The sequence below is a fragment of the Setaria italica genome, chromosome III, assembly GCF_000263155.2.
Source record: "Setaria italica strain Yugu1 chromosome III, Setaria_italica_v2.0, whole genome shotgun sequence".
NCBI lineage: Eukaryota > Viridiplantae > Streptophyta > Magnoliopsida > Poales > Poaceae > Setaria > Setaria italica.
Genome location: NC_028452.1, coordinates 20,321,508 through 20,347,310, shown reverse-complemented (window position 1 = coordinate 20,347,310; position 25,803 = coordinate 20,321,508). Strand labels below are relative to the sequence as shown.

The 25,803-nt window shown below is 42.6% G+C and overlaps 3 protein-coding genes across 4 annotated transcripts; 2 read left to right on the top strand and 1 right to left on the bottom strand.

Moving 5' to 3' along the window:
- The first annotated feature begins 2,600 nt into the window (after positions 1 to 2,600).
- Positions 2,601 to 7,450, top strand: LOC101767963 (guanosine nucleotide diphosphate dissociation inhibitor 2). Of its 2 annotated transcripts, XM_004962008.4 has the most exons (14): positions 2,601 to 2,943; positions 3,598 to 3,660; positions 3,814 to 3,889; positions 4,207 to 4,214; positions 4,289 to 4,396; positions 4,518 to 4,690; positions 5,040 to 5,151; positions 5,250 to 5,330; positions 5,432 to 5,494; positions 5,592 to 5,693; positions 5,890 to 6,014; positions 6,100 to 6,310; positions 6,393 to 6,467; positions 7,077 to 7,450. In XM_004962008.4, exons 1-14 carry the CDS (start codon positions 2,857 to 2,859, stop codon positions 7,128 to 7,130), a joined length of 1,338 nt encoding a protein of 445 aa, XP_004962065.1. In that variant the 5' UTR covers positions 2,601 to 2,856; the 3' UTR covers positions 7,131 to 7,450. The 2 variants fall into 2 exon arrangements, with proteins under 2 accessions (XP_004962065.1, XP_004962066.2); XM_004962009.4 differs by lacking the exon at positions 4,207 to 4,214 and having other exon boundaries at positions 2,607 to 2,943; positions 3,814 to 3,898.
- Positions 7,451 to 11,541: 4,091 nt separating this feature from the next.
- LOC101768641 (guanosine nucleotide diphosphate dissociation inhibitor 2) lies at positions 11,542 to 18,527 on the top strand. Its single transcript, XM_004962011.4, has 13 exons — positions 11,542 to 11,791; positions 13,299 to 13,361; positions 13,491 to 13,574; positions 13,926 to 14,033; positions 14,164 to 14,336; positions 15,022 to 15,133; positions 15,253 to 15,333; positions 15,423 to 15,485; positions 15,577 to 15,678; positions 15,897 to 16,021; positions 16,150 to 16,360; positions 16,441 to 16,515; positions 18,076 to 18,527. The coding sequence occupies exons 1-13, from the start codon at positions 11,705 to 11,707 to the stop codon at positions 18,127 to 18,129; spliced, it is 1,338 nt and encodes a 445-aa protein (XP_004962068.1). The 5' UTR covers positions 11,542 to 11,704; the 3' UTR covers positions 18,130 to 18,527.
- Positions 18,528 to 19,260: 733 nt separating this feature from the next.
- On the bottom strand, positions 19,261 to 23,113 carry LOC101767295 (MLO-like protein 1). Its single transcript, XM_004962006.4, has 14 exons — positions 22,807 to 23,113; positions 22,659 to 22,716; positions 22,309 to 22,556; positions 22,020 to 22,136; positions 21,852 to 21,909; positions 21,541 to 21,632; positions 21,089 to 21,163; positions 20,926 to 21,014; positions 20,749 to 20,798; positions 20,541 to 20,581; positions 20,165 to 20,374; positions 19,985 to 20,052; positions 19,815 to 19,875; positions 19,261 to 19,731 (listed from the first exon to the last, which is right to left on the bottom strand). Exons 1-14 carry the CDS (start codon positions 22,927 to 22,929, stop codon positions 19,564 to 19,566), a joined length of 1,458 nt encoding a protein of 485 aa, XP_004962063.1. The 5' UTR covers positions 22,930 to 23,113; the 3' UTR covers positions 19,261 to 19,563.
- Between the last annotated feature and the right edge of the window lie 2,690 nt (positions 23,114 to 25,803).

The following is a 25,803-nucleotide window of genomic DNA, read 5'->3' as shown; positions in this document are numbered from 1 at the left end:
CCTAATTAGCCTCCGAATATTCGATGTGACATGAATTTTAGTCCGAACTAAAGATCCAAACACCCCCTTATACTGTATTATACTGTATTGGTTAGGAATGCAAATCACGAGAATGCTGTTGAACAATTGGTGTTACTTCTGGTACAAATTTAATATTGTCAGGTAGGTGTTTCATTTGGTATATCAGTTTTTTTTAGAAAATGGAAATACATATCAGTGTTCATAACAAATCAGTACCCATCATTTGGATTGCTTGGTGTAATGGGACAACAATTTTTGAATTAGTAAGTGGAAAAAAGCTGTCTCAGATATACTGCTAATTACATGAGTTGAATTATAAGTGGAAAAAAGCTCTCTCATATATATCCCGATCACTCCATTTTACTGTTCTTTTCACATTTACAATGCCATCTGATTTAATTATTGCCTTTAATGAAAACAGTACTGTTGGGCCACCACAGGGAGAAGTAGCCAAATGAAAACAGTACTGCTAGATGATCAGAGAGATCATTTCCGTGCAACAAAAGAGCATAGATTAGTTCTGTGTTTTCTTCTCTGTTTTCTGATTTTCTCCTAATAATTTTCCTCCCATTGGACGATACACAAGTCATCTATGTTATGATTCGGACTTGAGGGTTTCCTATCAGAGAATTGAATCTGGTTTGTAATATGAATGCAGACGAGCAGGTAAGTACAAAAGAAGAACCTAGATTGAAAGGGTCTGCTCCTCCTTTCTTCCATGTGGTACATTGGTTTCTGTTTTCTTTCGATTTTATTTCTTCCCCTCTTCTTTTAGGATGTTTTGAGACTGCGTAGACCCATAGTAGGGCATAAATTGTGCACTGCCAACAAGGAAAAATCAAGTTGGCTTTTCCACCTCTTTTTTAATCTTTGATACTATTCAAGTAATTGAAATATTAGACAATTTTCTTAATTAAGTGTCTTATCCAAGTTGTATTTGTTCCTCCCATATATTTGTATGTGCAGCGAATGGCCACGCCCAGGTTCATTTTAGGGAGGCCAAATTGCGATGTACTTGCAGTTAAGGCACTAAGCTCACTAATCAGAACTGCCCTTTGTAAGTTGCCTCTGTTTCCATGGATATCTATTTAATTGTGTGTGATGGAGGCATAACAAGATGGTGACGTTCAGCTAGGAATCTTGCTCTTTGATGTATATGAAGCTTTCATTTTTTTGGTCGTAACTACTTCTATGTTTTTGTCTGAATTACTTTATGTAGTTATGTAGATATATGTTATGCAAGCCCTTGTTTACTTCCCTCCAAACTCCCAACTTTGACACTATGCAAAAAGAAGATTCCCCATCACATCAAACTTGCGGTACATGCATGGAGCACTAAATGTAGACGAAATCAAAAACTAATTGCACAGTTTTGTTGTACTTTGCGAGACGAATCTTTTGAGCCTAATTAGTCAATATTTGGATAATAATTCACAAATACAAACAAAACGCTACAGTGTCGCATTTATGGCAAAATGCCAAATTTGCATCTCCCGAGTTGGGAAGTAAACAAGGGCCAAATTTTGAAGTAGGCATGTACACAACTTAAGATTTAAGCATTTGGTAGTCAAACTGAATTATAAGACCTGAAGCTATAGGGTCAACATTTAGGCCTTAATTATTGTTGTGTGTCATGACAGTTATTACGAGGGAAAAATTAGAAATGTATCTTATTGATAAGAGTACATATTCTTGTGATCATGTATGTTAGTTTTAAATGGTTTCCTTTGAACCGTGTAATATTCGTGTAATTGCATTTGCATATCAAATGCTAGCCACACTTATGACTGAACCAAATTTTCCCCCCAATTTCTGCAAGTGATATAGGTTTGGTTTGCTGATGGATTGCTTCATAATCCAAATTTTGGTGCTCTGCGTGTTAATGTCTCACCTGGATCACTGCAAAGGGCAGGTATAATGACCTACCAATTAAACAGCTTTCTGGAGACCTGGAGTTCCCAGATTGGTAGTTTACCTTCCTACATTAGGTTTTTCCTTCTCTGCCTCACTTGATGTATTTAAAGGAATCGATGCCTTCTGTCACTCTGCCACACAGCACCAGGCACCAGCACGGACACAACATTTTCATGGAGAAGTTTCAATACTGCCAGTCTGCCACATGCTCTGTCCTGTTCAAAGACGGTCTCAGTGGTTGTGCTTCAGTGCTTCCTAATGATTTTTTTCCTGTAAATTATCTCATGGCCTTCGTGCCTCATTACTGTTTTATTCTGTCAATTTGTCATTACATTTCCTCTCTTTAAACTACCTGACAATATTAATATTCAGCTTACAACGCTACGACATTCTATATTTATTTATTCACGTTGCATACTTGGAGCACAGCACGATCGCATGTACACGGGCGCGGCAGGGCGCGCCACCCTTCCTAGTCCATCCATGTGCTCGAGCGCTACTCGCGCACGCCGGCCGGCGTGACGGAAAGCGAAAAAGACGCCACAAAACATCATCAGAGACTACCACAGGGACGAGATCAGAAAAACAAAGAGACTATTAGAGGGAGGGCATCTCAGCAAGTCAGAAAGGCCCCAGCGCGCAATTACCACGGAAAACCGGGGACCCGCGCGCAAAACCGCCGCGCCGTGTTCCGGGCGATCGGCGACGCGCGGCCCGCACCGGCTCCGCCGCTCCCGCACCGCGCTCCCAAACCCCACCGGTCTTTATTACCCCTCCACCTGCGGCGCTGTTGCGTCAGCTCGACTCCACCACCACCCCTCGCATCTCCACATCGCCGCGCCGCGCCGCGCCGCCGCCTCCCTCCTCTCGCTTTCGCTTAGCTAGCGCTTCAGGAGATCGGACCCGCCGCGCCGAGCCGCCATGGACGAGGAGTACGACGTGATCGTGCTGGGCACGGGGCTCAAGGAGTGCATCCTCAGCGGTCTCCTCTCCGTCGACGGCCTCAAGGTGAGCACCATACACCTACCTCCCGACACTCGGACCTCCCCCGTTACTTCCGAGTCCGATCTGCCGTTGTCCCCCCACATCCCCGGACGCCCCTCGGGGCCTGCGCGGTGGGGTTGGTGGTGCGCGTCGTGGTAGTAGATCAGGCGGTGCTGGGCCTGCCTCCTGTTTGATCCAGGCCTGGTGCGCCTCGATGGGTGCTTATCTAAGCTATCTGCGCATCTGGCTCCTCTGGCGTTGCCCCGTGGAGTCAGCCAGTTGATTGATTCACACGATCGTGAAATCCTGCGAATGTGCCACAGTTCCATGAACTCTGTAAACTGGAGAGATCGGGGCACGGTTAGATTCTTAAATGAGCAAGCAACCTAGTGAAATTCTAGTAACATCTAGCTAGATTCAAGGGCGGTTCACTGCATTGAATTTTGTGATCTAGCATATGCTCTTCATTTCTGGGGCCTAGAAGTGTTGTTCCTGTGTTCCGTAGGGCGGTAGATGGTGTCTGTCCTCTGATATCAGGTGGCAAGACAGGCATCAAGGATCATTAATTGAAACTAGAGAGAACGATGCTGAAGTGCAACAATCAGCCTGCAGCTTTAAGTTGACCAATGTTGGATTTGCTTAATGGATTCTGAAGAATTTCTTGCAATGCATTTGCAGGTTCTACACATGGATAGAAATGACTACTACGGAGGAGATTCCACCTCCCTAAATCTGAACCAGGCAAGAAGCTATAGATCTATTATTTTGTTTCTATTTGAAACTGTAACATCTATTGAGTTATATCTTTTCTTTGGCAAATCATTCAGTTGGTTTGATTAGTTAATGACTAATGAAGTGCTGTTTTATTTTTCAATCCTCCTTTTTTGTGAACAGCTCTGGAAGAAGTTTAGGGGGGAAGATAAGCCACCAGCACATCTAGGTGCGAGCAGAGATTACAATGTAGACATGGGTTCCAAAGGTATGATACACCCCCCCCCCCCCCCCCCCCCCCCGATTTAACCTATCTATGTACTTATTGTTTCTTGCCACATCATATTCAGCAAATATTAACTGAACATATCATTCTGTATTCTTGCCCATTTGCTAGTTTCTTTATTGTTTATTCATTGCAATACCAGATACCTTGGCACTTGTTACTTTAGTCAGGAGAGGTACTTGTATTGCCTGGTATCGGAACATGCCAATTCTGACTGCTAGTAGCCTTTCGTGTCAATGTATGATTGTTGGTAATGAACAATAACTTGATTCAGAATTCAGCCCATGGAGTGCTTAAAGCCTACAAGGAGTATATTCTTATGTTAATTTCTTGATCAAGTATATATATCAAACGCTCTTTCTTTCTGACCAGTTTATGATGGCGAACGGGACTTTGGTTCGTACTCTCATTCACACTGATGTGACAAAGTATTTGTCATTCAAAGCTGTTGATGGAAGCTATGTCTTCAGCAAAGGGAAGGTAATAGTCTTGAGCTTACACTCATCCCTCTTAGTCCTACATTGCAGGTTCAATCTTTCCTGGATTTCTCACAAGTGGTATCTGTATTCTAAGTATGCTATTTTTTGGGGGTTTTCATCAGATTCACAAGGTTCCTGCCACTGACATGGAGGCTCTAAAATCTCCTTTGATGGGTCTATTTGAGAAACGTAGAGCAAGGAACTTTTTCGTTTATGTCCAAAATTACAATGAAGCTGATCCAGTAACACATCAGGGGCTGGATCTCACAAGAATTACAACTAGAGAGTTGATTTCGTGAGTATCCTGTTCGTTCTGGCATTGTTTCTTTTTCATTACTGCACTATGCTGATAAATCAAGGTAGTACTTACTGCCATTTTTGTTCTGTACCATGTTGTTACATATCGTATGATTCTTGTATCACTCCTCTCCGTGTTGCTGATTCATCTATATGATTCTTCACCTACTTTGGCCTATCTTTTCTTTCATATAGTATGATGATATTTTGTGCACAAACAATGTATACAAGTTCCTTATTGTAGTGTTGTAATGATGAAGAACTAAACAAAACTGCTATATAACTGTTCAGCTTGGAATTCCCTCCTCCTGCATTATAAGTAACCTTATTTGTCATTTCATTTTCAGGAAACATGGATTGAGTGATGATACTGTGGATTTTATTGGCCACGCACTTGCTCTTCACAGGGATGATTGTTACCTAAACGAACCAGCCCTTGATACAGTAAAAAGAATGAAGGTATGTATTGAGCACCACCTTTTCTTTTGTTATATTCCTACCATTTTAAGTATTGCTGGATCAAACATAAACAAATTTCATTGGCTGTCTTCTGTTAGCTTTATGCGGAGTCTCTTGCACGCTTCCAAGGAGGCTCACCTTATATTTATCCGTTATATGGATTGGGTGAGCTCCCACAGGTCAGTTGTTTCTCGATTCCTTGCACTATTGTTAACCACTTAATACTGCACTTTGATGCTTTGAAGACGCTTCCATGCTAAGGTGCTGTCTTATGGTTCAGGCTTTTGCACGTCTAAGTGCTGTTTATGGTGGTACTTATATGTTGAATAAGCCAGAATGCAAGGTAGTGTCTTGACCATTTTTTCTCATAAATATCATGTATGAGAACAAAGATGATCGAATATGCTGTTTTCTGCTTTCACTATATAATATATTTGCAGGTTGAATTTGATATGGAAGGGAAAGTATGTGGTGTTACTTCAGAAGGTGAAACAGCTAAATGCAAAAAAGTTGTCTGTGATCCATCTTACTTGCCTAACAAGGTAAAATGCCACCGTGCCCATATAAAATTGAACTACTTTGTTTACATATATCAGAAGCAGTTTCACTGAAACATTGATATATCCCAACCAAATTTACTGGAATTTTAAACCTTCCTAACACCTCCATTGGCTGCTTTTCTATATGGTGCTACATACCACTCTCCTGCTTTGGGGTTCACTTTGTGTCTATGAATAGGTAAGGAAGATTGGGAAAGTTGCACGTGCAATTGCTATTATGAGCCACCCAATTCCAAACACAAATGATTCCCACTCGGTTCAGATTATTTTGCCGCAGAAGCAACTTGGCCGCAAGTCAGACATGTGAGTCTCTTATTTCTATTTCAAATAAGTCTTAATTCAGTTTGCACCACTTGGCTGTGACATGCATTCTGGTAATGTTTCTTAGGTATGTTTTCTGTTGCTCATACACACACAATGTCGCGCCAAAAGGGAAGTTCATTGCATTTGTGTCTGCGGAAGCCGAGACTGATAATCCGCAGTCTGAACTAAGGCCTGGAATTGATCTACTTGGTCAAGTAGATGAGCTATTTTTTGATATGTATGACAGATATGAACCTGTCAATGAGCCATCTCTTGATAATTGCTTTGTCTCAACGGTAAGTTTAGCATTCTATAATGATAAAGTGACTGCCAAGTTTCATATATTTTAGATGTTTATGGAAGTTATCTTCTGTGCAGAGTTATGATGCTACTACACACTTTGAGACAACTGTGACAGATGTTCTCAGTATGTACACAGCGATTACTGGAAAGGTAAGCTTCATCATCACATCCTTTTACCTGTCGAATGCCTTTTTTTGTAGTCAGCAAAGTAGATATATCAGATATTAGGGCCTGTTTGGATACCTTTGCTAAACTTTAGGGGCTAAAAGTTGCTAAACTTTAGTCATGGCTGTTTGGTTCCATGGGCTAACAGCATTTAATGAGGGGGGCCCTGTAGTTATTGCCCTTAATTTGGGGGGGGGGGGGGGGGGGAGTATCCAGACAAGCATTAATGGGGGGCAAAGGGTGTCCACCCCACAACCAAAAGGTTGCTTATGAGCTAAAGTTTAGCAACCAAGGTTTAGCAAGGCTTAGAAGGGTGTTTGGCAAATTTGGGACTAAACTTTAGTTGCTAAAGTTTAGCAAGGTGGAACCAAACACCCCCTTAATCTCATCACTGCAGCATTAGGCCTGAAAGTTCAAAACCTAAATGGTCATTGTTTGCTAACCTCTTATTGGTAATAGAGGATGTACTTCAAGCAAAATTAATCCATCCTACACATCAAGCTCTTTAGTATTGGCACTTTGTCACTATTATTTCATGTTTACTGATCGAAAGATGGATTGCACATCTTAACTCTCTGCATGCTCTTCTCGCAGACCGTTGATCTCAGTGTTGACCTGAGTGCTGCCAGCGCTGCTGAAGAATACTAGAGATTTTCTTATCAAACATCGCATTTCCTCAAGATAACATACTTTTAAGAAAAACATAGCAAGGCAGGCCCTGCCCGGTGATTTGCCAAGTTACTTCAGGTCCACCATATTGTGGTGTTCAGATGTTCGGATCCATAGCAGCAGCATTGTGCAAAGTTGTTTAGTCAGATGATGACGGTGGTTCCTTTGTTACTTAAATTATTATGATCGAAATGGTGTAAACTTTAAACTGTGTTCACGTTTGCTAGAACCTGTTCGTGCTCGTCAGGGATGTATCATAATCACTTTTCAGCCGTGCATCTCGGTTTCTTGCCCCCGCAGCTTCATGCCCCAACAGTTGTTCACGGGAGATCCAATCATCCAAAGCCATCACCCTCGATCCGCTATGTGCCGCCTATGTGGCAAAGCATGATAATTGGATATTTGGATGACTTATGCTCCAGTTCAGGACATTTTGCTTGTTTCCCCTAGATCCTTGTGGATCTTTGGCCGGGAACAATCGACGGTCATCCCCCTACGTGCTAGTGATCTTCCGGAAGCTAGATAGGAGATGAAGTTCCATTCAAAGCCCATCACCACCTTCCTCCGGCCAACCCCACCTCCGTCCCCTCCACCACCCTGGCTCGCAGCAGGCGCGCCCACCGTTCGCCGCCGCACCCTCAACCCCACCCTTCCTAATCCCCAGCTCGTCGCCCCCATTGCTGGTCGAAGCCCACCGAAGTTCCAACCCCATTCGACTGGCGGCGTGAGAGTGCCTCGCCTCCGCCAACGGCCAACCTGCCACCACCGCCAGGCCTCCACGCCACCCCCACCCCTCCTCTTCTATGGCCGGCGGCCATCGGAATCCCCACCCCAACAACCCCGAACCCTAACCCTAACCCCACCGCCGCCTCCACCACCACCTCCGCCGGCGGCGATGCTGCCGGCCGCTCCACCCACTTGCAGCCCGCTCCTTCGATCGCGCCTCCTCGGTAGCGTGGGAGTTGGCGGCGGCGCGGGAGGTAGCGGTGGCGCGAGCGCAGAGAAGGCAGCGGTGGCAGGATCGGACGGCCTCTAGTCCTCGCACGCATCTTAAAGCACAGGACGCAAAGTAACTACCTGATTTTCCGGATTGGCGGCCATGCCGCGCACGTTCCGAAGCTGGGCTAAAGCTCATTTGGCATTTGGGCCTGGTAACCGACTGGTGACCCGTAGTACTCCTTGCAGAGTAGAAGCTCGGCGTGGTGTGGCCGGTGGTTACGGCTGCTAATGGATCGAAATCCGACCCCAACCCTGCTTCAGCCCTCTAATCAAAATAGTTAGTCCAATCCTTATCCAACCCTTATATTTATTACTAGTGCGTGATCCAATTCGATCCTTTAAAAGAACAGTACATTGATCTAACCATAATCCTATATTTGCTCACGGGCCAATAAGATTTGCACTGAAGCATAACGATCCGTGGGCTCTAATTATTACAAACAAGCAAGCAAAAGGAGCAAAAGAGACTCTAATTAGTATCCGTGGGCTTCTCTGTACCTCTGTCTTCTCGCATTGTTTGGAAATTGATCTTGACACTGTAGGTTATCATTAGTTGTCACAATGGCAGAACTAGACAGAGCTACTGAATCCACACAAACCGGTGTACTAATGTAGATGGAACAAGAACGCAAAGGTAAACACGAAGCCTAAAAAAAATTACACGGGAAAAAAATAAGAACAAATAATGTTGTGTAGCTTCTACTATGGATCGGTGAAGACCAATTCATCCATGCGTCTTTCTGATAGGAGGTGGCAAATTTCTCAGCATCCGACCATGAACCACCTCCTGCCTGTCCTGACGTGCTCCGCCTTCCTCTTCTCCTTCTGGCACGCACATTTCGCCTCCTTCAGATTCTTTACCTTCAAAGATAAAAATTCAGATTTGAACTCTGGTGAAACATATCACATTTCAGAGATTCCAGATGGTAATCTATCCTGTCAACTGGTACAATAAATATTGCAAGTCTAAGAAAGATGTTGCACTAAATGTTCAAGTGGACCATCAATGAATTTCACCACAACAGCATATACTATTTGACATGTTGGATGCTGATCCTGTTCTTGATCAGAAGAAGAACTACAATCACTAAGACTTTAAGCCATCATAAACTGAAATACAATCAGCCAAATACATGCTAATGTTATGTCAATTGATTAAACTGGAATACAATATGTGCAACTTCTCCTCTTCATAAAATAAAAAATAATCTGTGCGTACACTTTGACGACCAACAGTTCTAAAAGATGGCTAACAATAGTTTATCAAATTTGTCCAATGAGGATCATCAGCTTTACGGAAAGCAATCTCTGCACTGATACAATATTTAGCAATCAAAATGCGAAATACTTTTGGATCAAAGACACCCTTTTCCTCTTCAGAGACTTTGGCTTCAATATTGCTATGAATCTGTCCCTATCCTTGGAATGACAGTGAATTGCAATGTGCCTATTGCTATGAATCTGTCCCTATCCTTGATATTTTCCATTCTTAATACTGAATATGATTCTACCATTGGCAGTCAAATTAGACAATTGCATTGAGCTCCATAATCTTTGTTCAAAAGATTGAAGCACCAATCCATCACAATTATACATGAACTCTATTCATAAGCATCTAAAGAATTAAGATTGCATCTTAAATTTCTATTATTACTTAATTTGACCGGTTGTCAAGAAGTGTACCCATGATTACAATTCTTAGATTGTTATAATTCTTTCTTGTTCCTTCTGAATTCTGACTACATACCAAAGCACCACACTGTCTAGGTTAGAAAAATCAATGTTATGAACTGTATGCCTGCTAGAAGAACCAGGTAAAAGCTGCATTCATTATATGAAAGATCTTAAGATCCTAGATTTCTAATACAATTCAGTCACTAAGTAGTATTGATGGTTGAATGAAAATTTACATGTCAGTATTGTACCCAGTTCAATTAGAAACAAATAACTTCACTGTAAAATTTCAAATCACCAACTGGAAGATAAAATTGGTATTCAACTTATTCCTCACTTGGAAATTCCTTGGTCATTGGAGTATGTAAATCTTTCCTTGGCTGAAGAAGGTACATATTAAAACCCATTGACCACGATTTGACACTACAGAACAATGCAAAGATAAATTAAAGTGGCAAGAATGTTGCGGCAAACATCACATCATTGACTGAGAGATCTGACCTTCCTGTACTCGTTCCTTGTGCAGAATAAATCAAGATGGCACCCTCACATGGCGACGGCATGGACGACAGCACCTGTTCCCACGCGGTGCACGATCGGTGGAGCGAGCGGTGGTGAAGCGGCGGTGCGCAGGAGGCGGCGCGTCGTGCTAGACGGAGGCGGCGTAGGGCGAGGAGGCGTGGACCAGAGGGGCGGCGTAGGAGGCGCGGAAGCCGCCGGCGGTGCAGTAGGACTCCTCGGGCGGCGGGGAAGGGGCGGCAAAGGAGGCGCGTGCGGCGGCGGCGCGGCAGGAGGCCTAAGGCGAGCGGGGCCGGATGGCGCTCGGGGGTTGCGGCGGATGGAAGGCGATAGGAGGCCTCAGTTGACGCGGATAAGACTAGCAAGATGAAGGGCCTAGGATTGGCGCCTCAATCGCGACGACGGAAAATCAATTTACCGCGGGACGAAAGACCGGACGGAGGAAAAGACGTACGAAAAAAAAGTCTTACTTTTGCTTTTTTTAGAGTAGAGATATGGCATGTTAAAATTAAAATGATGGCAAGTGGTAATCTCGAAAATATAGTAAAGTAGTATAGTAAGTATATTTGTGGCAACTTTTTTCGAAAGCCCGTATAATCTTGTTTCTATATAGTTTATTATCACTTGTGTCATCGTAGTTTCGACGGACCCACTCGTTAAACAAACTTATAACAAAGCCTGGTCATATATTTGATTAATAACAGAGATAAAGACTGGATCACAGTCACACTCGCAAAGTGTATATCAATAGATGGCTCGGAAATTGACAAATCAGCCATGAAAACCTGATCATGGCCACCCGACCCGACCCGGTCAATATGTTGATGGACGCGGACCTATATTTATAATCCAATCTAAATCTCGGGTCGAGCACGGGTCAAATTTTTTGACAAAAAATCTAAAGAACCTAACCCAACTCGAAAATTGCACATAAAAATCCGAACCCGACCCGATCCGATAATGTGACGGGTTGAGCACGGGCAAAAAAAATCCGACACGATGGTCGGCTCGGTTCGGGTGCGGATCAACTTTTTTAAAAAAACTCGAAAGAACCGGACCCAACCGACGAATGATAAGCACACAAATGGTGATCGGTGAATCACGAGCCTTAAACATAAAGAAGGAAAAAGCCGCAAATATTTCGCGAGCTGAGGACCTGCGCCCGAAAGCGACCGGCATCCCATCCGCAATCGGCTCCGTGTCCTCCTCTCGGATTCCCAAACGCCAAATCCCATTCCCACCTCCCCACGCACCGCACCGCTCGCTGCCTTTCGTCAACTCCACTCCTCTTCTCCGCCGCGTCATCTCCTCTTTGCCGCCGCCGTCGCAGTAGCAGGCAGCAGCTATCTCGCTGGGCAGCCATGGATGAGGAGTACGACGTGATCGTGCTGGGCACGGGGCTCAAGGAGTGCATCCTCAGCGGCCTCCTCTCCGTCGACGGCCTCAAGGTGAGACCACCGATCGCACGCTTGCTTCCCCCAGCCGCCGCGCGCACGATCCACAGCTTCCGTGCTCGGATTTCGGTTTCGGGTCGGTGTGCCTACTCGGTGCTTCAAGTTCGCTTTCATCACTAGGCGTGGACTGGGTCGCTGGAGCTCGCGAGCTCGTAGATCGGAAGCCACCACTCCATTGATCTGGCCGTTGGGCGCTGCAATTAGACGAATGATTTGCTTTTCTATTGTGTGCTGATCTTCAGTGTTCGTCTACCTGCGTGGTGCGCGAGGGTGTCTCTAGAGGCCCCCCGATCACCTTAAGCCCTTAGTTGGATCCATTGTGCCTAGCCATCGATACGCGAAGTGAATGAAGTCTGAGCTTATCCATGTGAAATTCTCTAGATTGGGGCTGCGAGGTCCTTGCTGAATCGACAGGTGGCATCTAATTCTAGTGATTGCTAGTGTTTTGGTGGAAGAGCATGTATTGAAGCCAGAAGAGAGGGAGAAGAGTGTTTACCTAAAGGGATCCTTTCATTTAGTAGCACTTTAGAATGGCTTGTGTTGGGTTTGCTTGCCCATGCTTGCAGCTATTTTTTAATCGACCGTTTCAATCTCTAATAAGCGGGGTTCCCAATTTTGTCCCACATGCACAGATGGCAAAATGTTGCTCACACAAAACGACAGCAACAACGGAGAGTTAGGGTTAAGATTTCTTGGTTTCCCAAGTCACCTGACCTTAGGCCTCAGCCTCAGGGAGCAAGGTGGACTGATGATAGGTAGCAGCGCTGCTGTGGTAATGGGGCAGCAAGGGTGTTGCCGGGCCATGGTTTTGCTGTCAAGCCTCGCCATTAAGGTGTAAGGCGAGGAGGTGACAGTGGCAGTAGCAGAGTTGTAGGGCGTCACAGATCACCATCAACTGCAGATGTTAGCTGTGGAGCCGGTGGCAGAGGCTACCTGCAGCTGGTAGAGTTATGGGCTTATGGCAGATGGGCTGTGGGTTGTGGGAGGAGGTCATCAAGAACATGGGGCTTGCAATGGCACACTGGTGATGGTTTGTGGGGGCGGCTATGAGTTGCACCGTGTGAGACGTTGAGTCCCCTGTAATGTAATAAGTGAGCTACCATGACTCCAAACCGAGGATGTGGAATAAGAGAGTTCCTTTCATGAAAAGGATGTTTTTCATGAAACAGCGAACCCTTAGATCTTAAATGCTATAGAGATGCTTTGATAACATCTTTGAAGTGTATGTATAATGAGAATGCAGTATGATGAATCAATTTTAGAGCCAAAATAGGAATGATATCCGGCAGTTGCCACAACCTCTCACAAACACATCTCTTCTCTGTGCATCGTACATGTATGCATCAGTTGATTTATTCTATGACACCTGGTCTGTTTGCTCTTGAGCCTTATGCCTTTTTTAGAACCTTACTTAAATTTGTGGTATTTGAAATCTACATGTAAGTGTTAAAAGTTCACTTTTTATGACACCATTATGGACTTGGTTCTGATGATGTTTTAGGTGTTGCACATGGACAGAAATGACTACTATGGAGGAGATTCCACCTCACTCAACCTTAACCAGGTAAGCAACTACTATTACTATTTTTAAGTACCGAGGGTTCTAGATTTGTGGATCCATTTCTTGTCATAACTAAGCTTTTAGTTTTTCTGGAACTTTACTGATACGCTTTTCATTCACCTTTTGGGACAGCTCTGGAAGAGGTTTAGAGGGGAAGACAAGCCCCCAACACATCTAGGTGCAAGCAGGGACTACAATGTGGACATGGTGCCAAAGGTGCAATAGTCTTATCCTATGCAAATGTCTTTCTACACCTTTATTAGAACAGCTAATGCATGCAAAAAAGCATTTGAGATGACATAAATATAACACCACCGCCATGATCGTGCATTGTTTTATGATGGGGAAACATTTGCAGTTTTTTTACCGTGATTTATGTGTTGACTTACGCTGATTTAGGCATTCAGAGAACTGCAAAAATCCCTTGCCGAACTTCTTGAAAAAAGAAGTCTGCGAAGCGTTCCTGCTAGATTTATGACTTACTTGTTTGTTAATATGTTATACTATTGTGTACCATAATTAAGTTTTTGTTGCTTCATTGTTAAAAAAAATTGTTTCTGTTATCAGTTTATGATGGCAAATGGGACATTGGTTCGAACCCTCATCCACACTGATGTGACAAAGTACTTGTCATTCAAAGCTGTTGATGGGAGCTACGTTTTCAGCAAAGGGAAGGTAGTCTCTTCAGTCTATGTTCTCCCTTTGTTTTACATCAACATCACTTCCTGAATTTTCTGTAGATGGTTCAGTGGTTCTTAGATCTAGTAAGGTAACATGCCTTCTCTCTGTTATCATGTTCAATCAGATTTACAAGGTCCCTGCCACTGATATGGAGGCGCTGAAGTCCCCTTTGATGGGCCTCTTTGAGAAGCGCAGAGCAAGGAACTTCTTCATTTACGTCCAAGATTACAATGAAGCTGATCCAAAAACCCATCAAGGATTGGACCTTACTATGGTGACGACTAGAGAACTTATAGCGTCAGTACCTTTGACCTTGTTGCATTATATTGATTTTATTGCCAGTTATGTACCAGCACTCCAATAGACCAACTGTAACACCTCCAACCCAATTTGGCTTAGATAATCCTAGTAGGTTGGGGACATGGGATTGGCACCACATGGCTAATTGTTGCATTGTTAGAATAACATAATGCTAAACCTGGATAACTCTTTTAGGGAAGTGAAGGTGTGAGTTATGACTTACTAGAGTATTAGTGTCTCACCAATATTATTTTTACTACAAATTTTCAATTTCATTGTAGACAATCGCTTAGTCTTGCATCTTGCCTGTGAACCAAATTCATTGTAGTCAGCAACAAAATTCTTTTCCCTAGTGGCGCTCTTGCTACCTTCAGGGTTGTGGTCCTAAAAAATCTGTTGTGAAAATTGCTGCCTTTCAGATTATACTACTGACAGCTTTTAATCTTCCATATGTTGTGAAAAAAGATATTTCTTGTGCATGTTTCTCTTATATTCTTGGGTAAATTCCTCATGTGCATGCTCCAATCCCTTGAATGTGTTAATGACTTATGGTCCATGTTCCGCATGTCAGTGACACATTTTGAGAATGCAAAATTTTGCAACGGTAGATAACGGATTGACCTGTTGGCCTTAGCTCTTTCTGCACAAAAGTAACTCCATTTTTCCATGTGTATTTCTTCAGAAAATATGGTTTGAGCGACGATACAGTGGATTTCATTGGGCATGCACTTGCTCTTCATAGAGATGATCGCTATCTTGATGAACCAGCACTTGATACAGTGAAAAGGATGAAAGTAAGTCTTGTCCATAGCTGATTCTTAATTGCTGCTACAGATGAACTTGTCATAGCGCTTTTGTTTGAATATACTTGCTTTTTATGGCTCAGTTAAATTTACCTATTCTGTGCTTTTAGCTATATGCAGAGTCTCTTGCACGCTTTCAAGGAGGCTCACCATATATTTATCCACTATACGGGTTGGGTGAGCTACCACAGGTCAGTCATAATTCAATCTATTGATCCAGTACTTCTCAAGTGGGCATCATGTTCCTTGTTGATTATACAATGTTTGTTTTGGGCTACAGGGTTTTGCACGTCTGAGTGCTGTTTATGGTGGTACTTACATGTTAAATAAGCCAGAGTGCAAGGTCTGCTTTATGCCTCTCTTGTCATGGCTCACATAATGTTGGATGGCAAGAAAAATCTATCCTTTTCACCTGTGTTGCCTCATTTTTATAGGTCGAATTTGATATGGAGGGGAAAGTATGTGGTGTTACATCTGAAGGTGAAACTGCAAAGTGCAAGAAGGTGGTCTGTGATCCTTCCTATTTACTCAACAAGGTGAATATTCCCTATATCCATATTGCAAATGGGTCATTTGGTCATTATGGTGCCAAATACTTGTATTTTGATAGATGAAAAGCTAAATTTCTGCATCTTTGTGTCTTTTTCTCCTTTTTCCTTCCCATCTTGAGGTAGTCTTAGTAACTACAATGCCTTCTGGTGTTTTTGCTAAATGTTCTCCCCATGTTTTATGCCATGCTGACGTTTCTCAACAGGTTAGGAAGATCGGTAGGGTTGTACGCGCAATTGCTATTATGAGCCACCCAATCCCTAATACGAATGAGTCCCATTCAGTTCAGATTATTTTGCCACAGAAACAACTTGGACGCAGATCAGACATGTAAGGCCTTCTCTCATGCTCAAATAATTTTATTTTCATTTGTGACTATGTTTACCTGCACACTATTATTGAACCCGATCACTATGCTTGCCACAATTATGACATTTCTGTCGTATTCTCTTTTTTAGGTATGTTTTCTGTTGCTCATACACACACAATGTTGCGCCGAGAGGGAAGTTCATTGCATTTGTGTCTGCAGAAGCCGAGACTGATAATCCCCAGTCTGAGTTAAAGCCTGGACTTGATCTACTTGGCTCTGTAGATGAGATCTTTTATGATATTTATGACAGATATGAACCAGTGAATGAACCATCTCTTGATAATTGCTTTGTCTCAACGGTGAGATTTGCAGTAATAGCAAAATGCACATTAAGTTTCACTGCTAGGGCATTCTACTAAATCTTGGTTTCTCCATGCAGAGCTATGATGCCACCACCCATTTTGAGACAACTGTGACAGATGTTCTTAACATGTATACAATGATCACTGGAAAGGTAACATACATTTCATCCTTTTTTTTTCTCGAACACGCATGGGAGCTGCACATCATTATATTAAGGAGACCGAAGAGTCTAAGAAGACTCAAACAAGCCCATTAGGGCAGGGTTTAATACAGAATCACCATGGATAAAAGATACGACCAGTGACCTAAGCATCTCATCTATGACCAAATGTTCCTAAGACCTTTGGCTCCTGCCATACACCATAGTCTAGCCTCATCCCTAATGTCCTGCATGATGACACTGGAATTAGGTGAGGCCCCCTCAAACACACAAGTATTCCTATGTTTCCAAAACCACCAAGCCACCAACAGAATTAAGGAATTGAAGCCCTTGAGGTGCTGCTTGTGAACTTGCATCATTGCTTGGGGCCACCACTCAATGAAGATGAGATCATCTGGACCTGGCGCTAGATGCTGCAGATCAACTATTGACAACTGAAAACCAAACTCATCTTGAAAACATACATGAAGTTTGCAAATGCTGCACATCTTCCTCCTGATTACATAGTGGACATCGCTCCGGGTGATCAAGACCTCTGTGGGCCAAACGGTCAGCAGTCCAACATCTATTAATGGAGGCCAGCCAAATAAAAAATCTGCAGCGAGGTGGAGCCCATGTTTTCCAAATTTCCTTCCGTGGCACAAAATCAACAGATTCCACGAAGAAACGTTGATAGGCTAAGCTAGTTGTGAATTCCCCTGACTGAGATGGTACCCATAGATGCGGATCCTCTACTCCAGGAGAGAGATCCATCTCAGAAATATCCCATAGATGTAGGTACTCCAAAATTGCTTCTGAAGACAAGCCTCCTTTGATATCAAGAACCCAAGTGTTATCTATCAAGGCTTCCTGAACTGTTTTTCGATATACAGTTCTTTTTGACACTTGCTTGCATAGGGATGGCGCAAGGTCTATCAGAGACTTTCCATGCCATCATTTGTCAGTCCAAAAAAGTGTTCTGCTGCCGTCGCCTACAATGGATATAACCGAGATGGTGAGCATTGCCACCGAGTTAGGGTGCACTTGGATATCTAGTCCAGCCCAAGGTCGATCTGGTTGTGTCCTTTTGAGCCACAACCACCTCATTCTCAGTGCCCATCCTAATACATCCAAGTCCTCCAAAATCAATCGGTCTTTGGACTCGGCCCCAAGCAACAGACAGTGGCCTCTATTCACCTCCTTGTGACACTTCCAAATAAAAGCTCTCCGAATTTTGTTGATTGCTTTGATCACCCATTTAGGAAATTCCGAGGCAATTTTTTTTATCTTTATTTTATTGATTGGACTGAATGTAGCTAGGAGTACTCTCTGGTTAGTCTAATGTGCAAAAATGTTAGACAAACACTTAGACACCTCCCCCCTTTTTTTTTCTGAAAAACATCTATAATGCCTTTATGCTTTTTATGGCACAAACACGTATACCTAGAGCATATTTACTCACATGTGCTGGTGTTATATTTGCTGAGCAAACCTTTGTGTCGCTCAATGCACTACTTTATGTTGCAAATATGGATTTATCCTTTTTAAATCCTAACTCCACTCTCATTGCAGACGGTTGATCTTAGTGTGGATTTGAGCGCTGCCAGTGCTGCGGAAGAATACTAGATTTGTCAATCATTACCTTATGTTCATCAAAGACGCACATCATTGGGGACAGCATGGGACAAACTTTAATGAATCACTAGTTTGATTCTCTTCCAGACCAGATCACATCATGTGTTCTACTGTTCTACCCGATGCCTACTGGATGCTCGTTGCTAGCAATTTTATGCAAAACTATTGACTCAAGCTGGTGGATGGTGGTGGTTTTAATATTTGCTAAAGTTGATCGAATGGTGTAAAGCCTTAAACAGTGAATGCAGTGACTATGACCATCATGGCTTTGTGTGATGTATAATGTTCAGCAAGTTTGGACGTCATGTTCTTTAATGCTGTCTTCTTCTGCCTGATGTTATTGAGTGCATGTTGTTCTACTGTACTGAATGTATGAAGTTTCATTGTCACGCATCATGTTCTTCAAAGATTTTTGGAGCATCCATTTGAAAAAAAAAATCTTTTTGGTCTGGTGTGGGCGTGGATGTGCACCCTGGCTTTTATGACGGAGATATTGTTTGCTGCAAGTTCTGTGTTTTTTTTTGGGCAGGAGTATGGCTACTGAAATTTAGTGGCGCACAGTATGGTGTTGAAAAATTAGGGTCCTGTTGAACTCCATTTATATTTTACACAAGTTTGATCGAAATGAGAGACTCTGCGGCTGCTCATTGTTGTGCTCTTCTCCTTGGATGTTACTCACTACCAGAATCTCCGTTTTCTGGTAGTGACTGAGTGCCATCCGAGCCAATGATGTACATGTAGCGAGAACTTGGCAGCATCCACTGCCACAAGTTATTCCATATTTTCCTACTGAAATTAAGCTGTTGTCCTATTTGCCAAATAGAGAATTCTCTCCACTAGTTATGTGAGTTTTAGCAAGATGTGTACGTGGCCGAATTTTTTGTGCCACGAGGTGTGATGTTGAAAGATTTGGATCTCGTTGGTTTTTTTCTGTGGCACTAGTGGTATGATGTTGGAAGTTACGGCTCTTGTTGATTTGAATTAATGAATTTTGTTTCTACTTCACCCCAACGTGTCCCATTGCAACCAACAAATGCACTGTTGCTGTTGCTGTCGGTCACGTGCGAGAATCTGAGTGCTGTCCAGCTGACACATTCTTATCTTACCACTGCGCGTCCATCATCAGGTTTCAACAAATTAACAGTGAGGCCTCATCAAAACTCAAAAGTATCAGGTTCGGGATCATCTGAGTAATTTTCGACGCAGATGACTACTTGTGAGATTACAGATATATCAGCACTATTTTACGGCTGCTGTGAGTGAAGTTACCTGCGAAAACTATGCCATGTCTATGCTTTACAACACAGGAAAACTACAACGTGATACGAGACATCGCTGCAGAGCACAAAAGTTACTATCGCTCCACCACTCTCTGCTTCCAACTGCCTCTTTGTCTTCCCCAGCTGCCGTTTCACCGTTCCAATTCTAGGCCACATCGTCGCCGTGCATGATTTCGGCCGTGGAGTTGTGCATGGATTCGGCCGTGGAGTTGCCCTCCTTCAACCCCGATCTCTTCTTGGCCTTCTCCGCCCAGCCCAGGACGCCCTGCTGCACGTGCTCGTTGAAGATCTCCTTCTTGTAGTAGCTCCCCATCTTCGAGCGCAGAGAGAGACCATCGATCAGTGTTTTGAGGATAGCAATTTTATCGACAAACAACATCGAAAATGCCAACGCACCTGGGTTACAATTGCATACAGAGGCAGGGTGCTGTAGCTGCAGAGAAGCTGAATGACGACCCTGCAAGGACAAGGATGGATGGACGAGTCAGAAGAAAAACCTCATGTGTTGTTGCCATATAAATTTGAGTTCCTGTGAGATGAAATAAACTGGAGGCCATGCAAATTACCCAAGAACGAGCCTTGGCACCAAGAAACCGACATGGTCCATGAAGCAGGAGTGAAATCCATAGGTCATCTGGAAAAGGAAAGATGGAAGCCGATACACGATGTTGTGTTCAGTCATGGCATCTGAGCTGACCAGTGACCACAATTTGGAAATGGTGTGTCGCAGTGGTTACTTTACTTACCAGTATCCAGAAGAAGAACGAGAGCTCAAACGCGTTCTGAAAGAGGATGAAGTGGATGAGGTGCAGGACGATCCGCGGCCGCCCGAACCAGAAGTGCTCGTCTGATGGCTTCACAACCAAATCGCCCTCGATCGCCGCGTGCCTCGAGGCTACATCGTAGGCTAGCTGAGCTATGACGTGCTCCAGCTTGGTGCCAATAGCCATCAGAAGCTGCAAAAAGTATGCAAGTACACTGTAAGGACCTAGTCCTGGATGCTAAGTCACTAAGTCAGTGTGGTCACTGGTCAAGGACAAGGAGGATCATTCAGTCACAGCATAATTCTGTTTGTTCAGACTATGTAAGGACTCTGAAACAATACGCTATATATGCACTTACAACAAGGGGGAGGAAAGCCATCCAAAAATATGTGTGCCAACCTGCAGATTAACAAAATGAGATGAGTTGACCTACTGAAATATTACTACGAAGGTATTATTTTCTTACAAAGGTTAGAAGGGGAAAACTGGTTCTGCGAGAAGAATGTTCAGAAACAATATAAATAGAAACCACATTTTTTTTTGCGAAGGTTGAAATAAAGACTTACCATTCACATTCAGCAACAGAAATATCACAACGAAGACCCACAAGGACCAGCTAAAGGAGATAGAAACAGCACGGTCAAGTATATATATTGACTCCCAAAAATATAATTAAGTTTATTCGTGAAGGAAAATTGCTTCAAATTTTAACTGAAAGAATGTATAACAGTCTTTTGGATTACCTTGTACTGACTATTTTCTTGAAATCAGACTCTAAAACCCTCATCATGTATCTGTGGAAATCAAAATTTGGATTTCCGCGGCAGTGTGTCTGCAATCCAAAAGAATGCAAGTTTATATAGAGGAAAAGAACACAGCAACAGCTAGATATCAAATTATGCTTACCATGATAAAACCAAGACGCATTGCGTTGTAGTCCGATTTAGCTACTGAACCATAAAACTGCTTAACAAATGAATGCTGTGACAAAAGGAGAAAAAGAAAAGGCTGATTAGTTCACGGATAGACTATACACTGTGAAGAGTAACACATGAATACGTAGCGATTACTTTCAGTATCAACCCTTGGAAAAAAAAATCTGCAGTTCTGCACAGAAAAAATTGTGTACGCCAAACTGAGCTCAGATAATACAGAACTACGAAGAGTCCTTTTGGGTAGTCATGTCGTCTCTAATCGTAGAACATAACAAAATTGTAATACCACCAAACTAATTTTCAAGACAGATCTAATCATATCATTTTCAAATGTCCCTTTTTTTTTCCTACTGAAGCGAGTACATGCAACTTTGCAGTATACAAATAAGATATGACAGTTGAGATCATGGGTGCATTACTTACCAGCCAAGACAATGTCATAGAATCTTTGCCAATCCCCTTGTAATGTTCTCTAATGAATGAAAGTTGATGCACAGGTAGCACCTTCTTAGGTCCTGCAATTTCATAGGATTTTATCAGCCCCTCAACAAATAAGCAGATCTCATTTATTGTGGAAAAAACAAACATTTATTTTTCTTGATTAAAAAAAAACAGCTTTTATTTTAGGATTTGTCCCCTTCCGGTTTTCCTAGAACAAAAATGCTGCTTCAATTCAAACCACAAAGGTCGCATTGCACTAGAATATGAGCATCCAGCTGGGTCCTGATAGATACCGTTTCCTGCAGCATTGTTTTTCTGAATTTCCTCCTCCCACTGTTTCCATTTGTGTATCTGAGTAACAAATAAACACAGCACGTAATCAGCAGCCGGCAAAAGCAACAAGAGTTCATGACTTAACCTTGACCTGCAAAACTAACGCCATAAGCAGCTTGCTTAGTCACCTTTGCACCTCCCAGAAGCATGGTTGTAGCACTGAAAAAGACATGCGCCACAGCAAGAACAAATATGAAAATGTGCAGCTGGTGCAAGGCTTCTTCCGACAGCAGTGGAACTTTTCCCTGTCAGAACAATCACAACAGCTGTTGTTAGACACCGTTACATCAGAGATTTTGCTGTTTGCTTAATGTTTTTATTAGCTTTCAATAGAACATAGAGAACCAAAAATTTGCACAAAATCTATAAGAAAACGGTGAGTTTCGTCTGAATCGAATGGTTCAGTCAATTGCTCACCTGCATCTGGCAGAGCCCGGCCTCGGCCCCAGCCTCACCCTCTCCGAGCACCCGCGCCCTGCTGATCCCTCCGAGGATCTCGGCGGCGGTAAAACGCGCTCTCGTGGCGGCGACCCCGGCAGGCTGGTGAGCCTCCGGCCTCTGGCACGGCAGCATGTACTCTGTCCAGCTGGGAGGGATGCATGTCCTCTGGATCGTCTCCTGGAACGCCGTCATCAGCAGGGATATGAACCCCAGAAGCATCAGCTCTGCATCACACCAAAAGAAGAAGAGCTAAACATTTTTTTTTTCTCGTCCAGTAATTTTCAGTCATCTCTGGAAAGAAGATCAAAAATTTCTTTTCTGTCTACCTTCTTTGACCTTGAGGAGCGCCTCGTAGAGCGACCTCTGATTGTTCTTCTTGAGCGTCTGCAGTATGCATGCCACGAAGCGGAAGCTCTTAGCTCACCGGCGTCAGCAGGAAAGCAGTAGGCAAGAACTCCAGGTTCGCCGACGTACCTTGCCGAGGTGATGGAGGCCACGTTCGGCGGCGAGGGAGATGAGCACGATGATCGAGCAGACCGCTGCCACGATCCACGTCGGCGTGAACTGCAGCGCCGCCGCCTCGTCGGCCTTCCCCATCGTCCCTCGCTCGCACGTTCCTCCCAGCAAAGGCTGTGACACTACCACTCCGGGACCGGGACCGCGCGCTTCTGCCCGTTTGGTTTGTTTTATTCCGTCAGGAGACCTCAGAACGGTGGGGCGAACAGCAACGAAGAGCTTTCAGTTGGGCCCGGGAATATGAGATCGGTGGACGGCAGCTCACAGGAGAGGAGAGAGGAGCCGGTGTCTCGGAGCTTTAAACTGGCAGTGGATGCGACGGCGAGGATGTAGCTTTGTTGCACGACCACATGTATCACAAAACAAAATTATAATTTTATTTTTCAAAAATACAGTATGGAAAAATATGTCCACATATATTCATGCATATACACTTATCCTTATGAACGCACGCATGTACATCTACCCTTATGAACACCCCCTAAAAGCTAAACTCAGTTGTTAACGGGCTTGTCTATCAAAAAAAAAAAAAGCCGCAAGCACCCGTACCAAATCAGAGGCTTGAACCTCAACTGAGCTATACTCATCTGCAAGAAAGCTCGAATTATGCTAAGAATGCCAAATTTCAAGATTAAGTTCATCTTCTTTAAAATATATTGTATTTACAACACAATAAGTCAAAAAGAGGCATTCAGAAAAATGAGGATTAATACATTACCAAAATGATGTTTACAAGATTAAAAAAAATGTAAGATGAATATCTTGCCAACAATATCTTAAAATTTACAAGCTACTTTTGATTGCTTCCTAACATATATATGTGATATTTTTTTGGAACTATGTGTGACTTTTCAGAAGTCCATTATATTTAGCCTAAAAATTAGCCTTGTCAAAACAATGCGTGGGCATGAATAAATGAGTACAAATCTTAGCACGATAGCGTTGGATTTTGAATGACAAATATTTCCAGTATGATGTTTGACAATTTTTTTCCCATTGTACACAACGATCTTTGTATTTTTTTGAAACTTTCATTTCCTTTCAAGTTAGGAAAAAGTATGCCTTTCATCCTTATGTATCTAAAATTGCGACTTTCATTCCTAATGTTTCAATTGGTGCAATGAACCTCTTTAGTAACTAAATTGGTGCACGAGTCATCTTCACCTCGACTTAACAACAGTTTACTGCCAGCTGACAGTGGTTTAGGCTACGTAGTAATCATCTAACTTATCATTATTCCTTAGCCATGTCATATGCCGACTAATCCACAGTGCCGTACAATGTTTTGTTTAAACATAGCTAGAAACTTTTTTGGCAAATTTAAGTGCTTAATTCATCTTTTTTGTTCCTTTTGTAAACATCAAACATGTATGATTTATGCAGTTGTGTTTCAAAATCTTTGCTAATTCTTTTTGTCTAGTACAAAGCGTTGGTACACACACATATTGTTTCTTGCTCTGGAAAACAAAATGAAAACAGAATCATCAATGCCAAAGTTTTAGGAAATTCTCTAAATTGATTATCCTGTAAAATTTAAGCTTCATACATATCAAAAATCATGTAGAATTGAAGTTGTGTGCGGTCTGACATCTCACCCGACCTAAGGTTGCGCCCTCTAACATCGCGCCTAAATCGTTGTCACATAGTATAATTGTATAAACCATTGTTAAACTAAGTTAGGGATGATTCGTGCACCTATTTTAATTAGTTAAGGGGTTAATTTGCACCAATTACAATTAATACATAAGAGATGAAATTCACACTTTTGCTATATTTAAGGGATTGAAAGTACACTTTTTCATGTAGTTACAAGGATGATAAGAAGCGTTTATGCATATACCACTAAGCACTCATTGTGTACTCACACCAAAAATAGGTATGCCATCTACCGCACATCTTATATTCTCACCATGGGTAGATAGCATATAGGATCATCCAATTCACAAGGATGGTGGATAATCATCCTACTGGCCGGAACCCCTCATCCCAGGTGAGCTAGACCTGATAATTTTTTTCTTAGAGAGATTTATATACTAGTTAATTTATTTGGAATCATGTGACTGCATCCTATCTACGTCATGTATTTGTACGTCATAGATCCAGTTGTCAGTAGAGTTTTGATCAAATATATTATCCTATGATTGTGATCCAATCAGAGACTAAACAAATGGTATTACTTCAGATGCATGCATTTGTTATCAATGAACGAACGAAATTGTATCGTTTGATGGAATCCATATTTTAGGGATTGATCTTTCTCATACTAAATATTGTTGTCTATCGTACTGTAGCCATTAGACTAAGAAAAGGCTAATTCTAGATCAATGCCAGCATACTTTACTCTCTCTTTTTCGTGTCATAGGCAATGTTATCTTTTAGTTATTAAGACTATTAAGACATGCATGTACAACAATTAGACAGCAACCATCTATAAGTATTTGCCATGTCATGTAAAGACAACAAAATACATAGCTCATACCTCATGAGTTCTTTATTAATCATATTTCCATCTCAATATAACTCTATATTAATCAACGATTATATATAGATAACACATATAATTTTTGTAGTGCTGTCTATTAAACATTCTAAGTTGTAATGTCCATATTTCGTGCCGAAGCTGTCCCACAAGCTTTGCTCGCTCTCTGTTAATTAGAGAGATTGATTTGGTAATTAACTTATCTGGAATTGTGTGACCGCTTCCTGTCTATGTCATGCACATGGTGTATTCTTTCTAAGTCCTCTTTTCATTTAGTCTTGATTAAATTATGTCATACTGTGATGCGATAAGCGATCCAGTCAAGAATTAAATTGTAGCTCACAGTATTCTTGTCAGTAATAGACTAGCATTATTTTGACTGAATTCACATCTTCATGATGGATGCCTTCCAATATATTAAAGGACTAAGACTTTCTTGTAGTCATTAAACTAAGAAAAGACTAACCCTTGGTCAC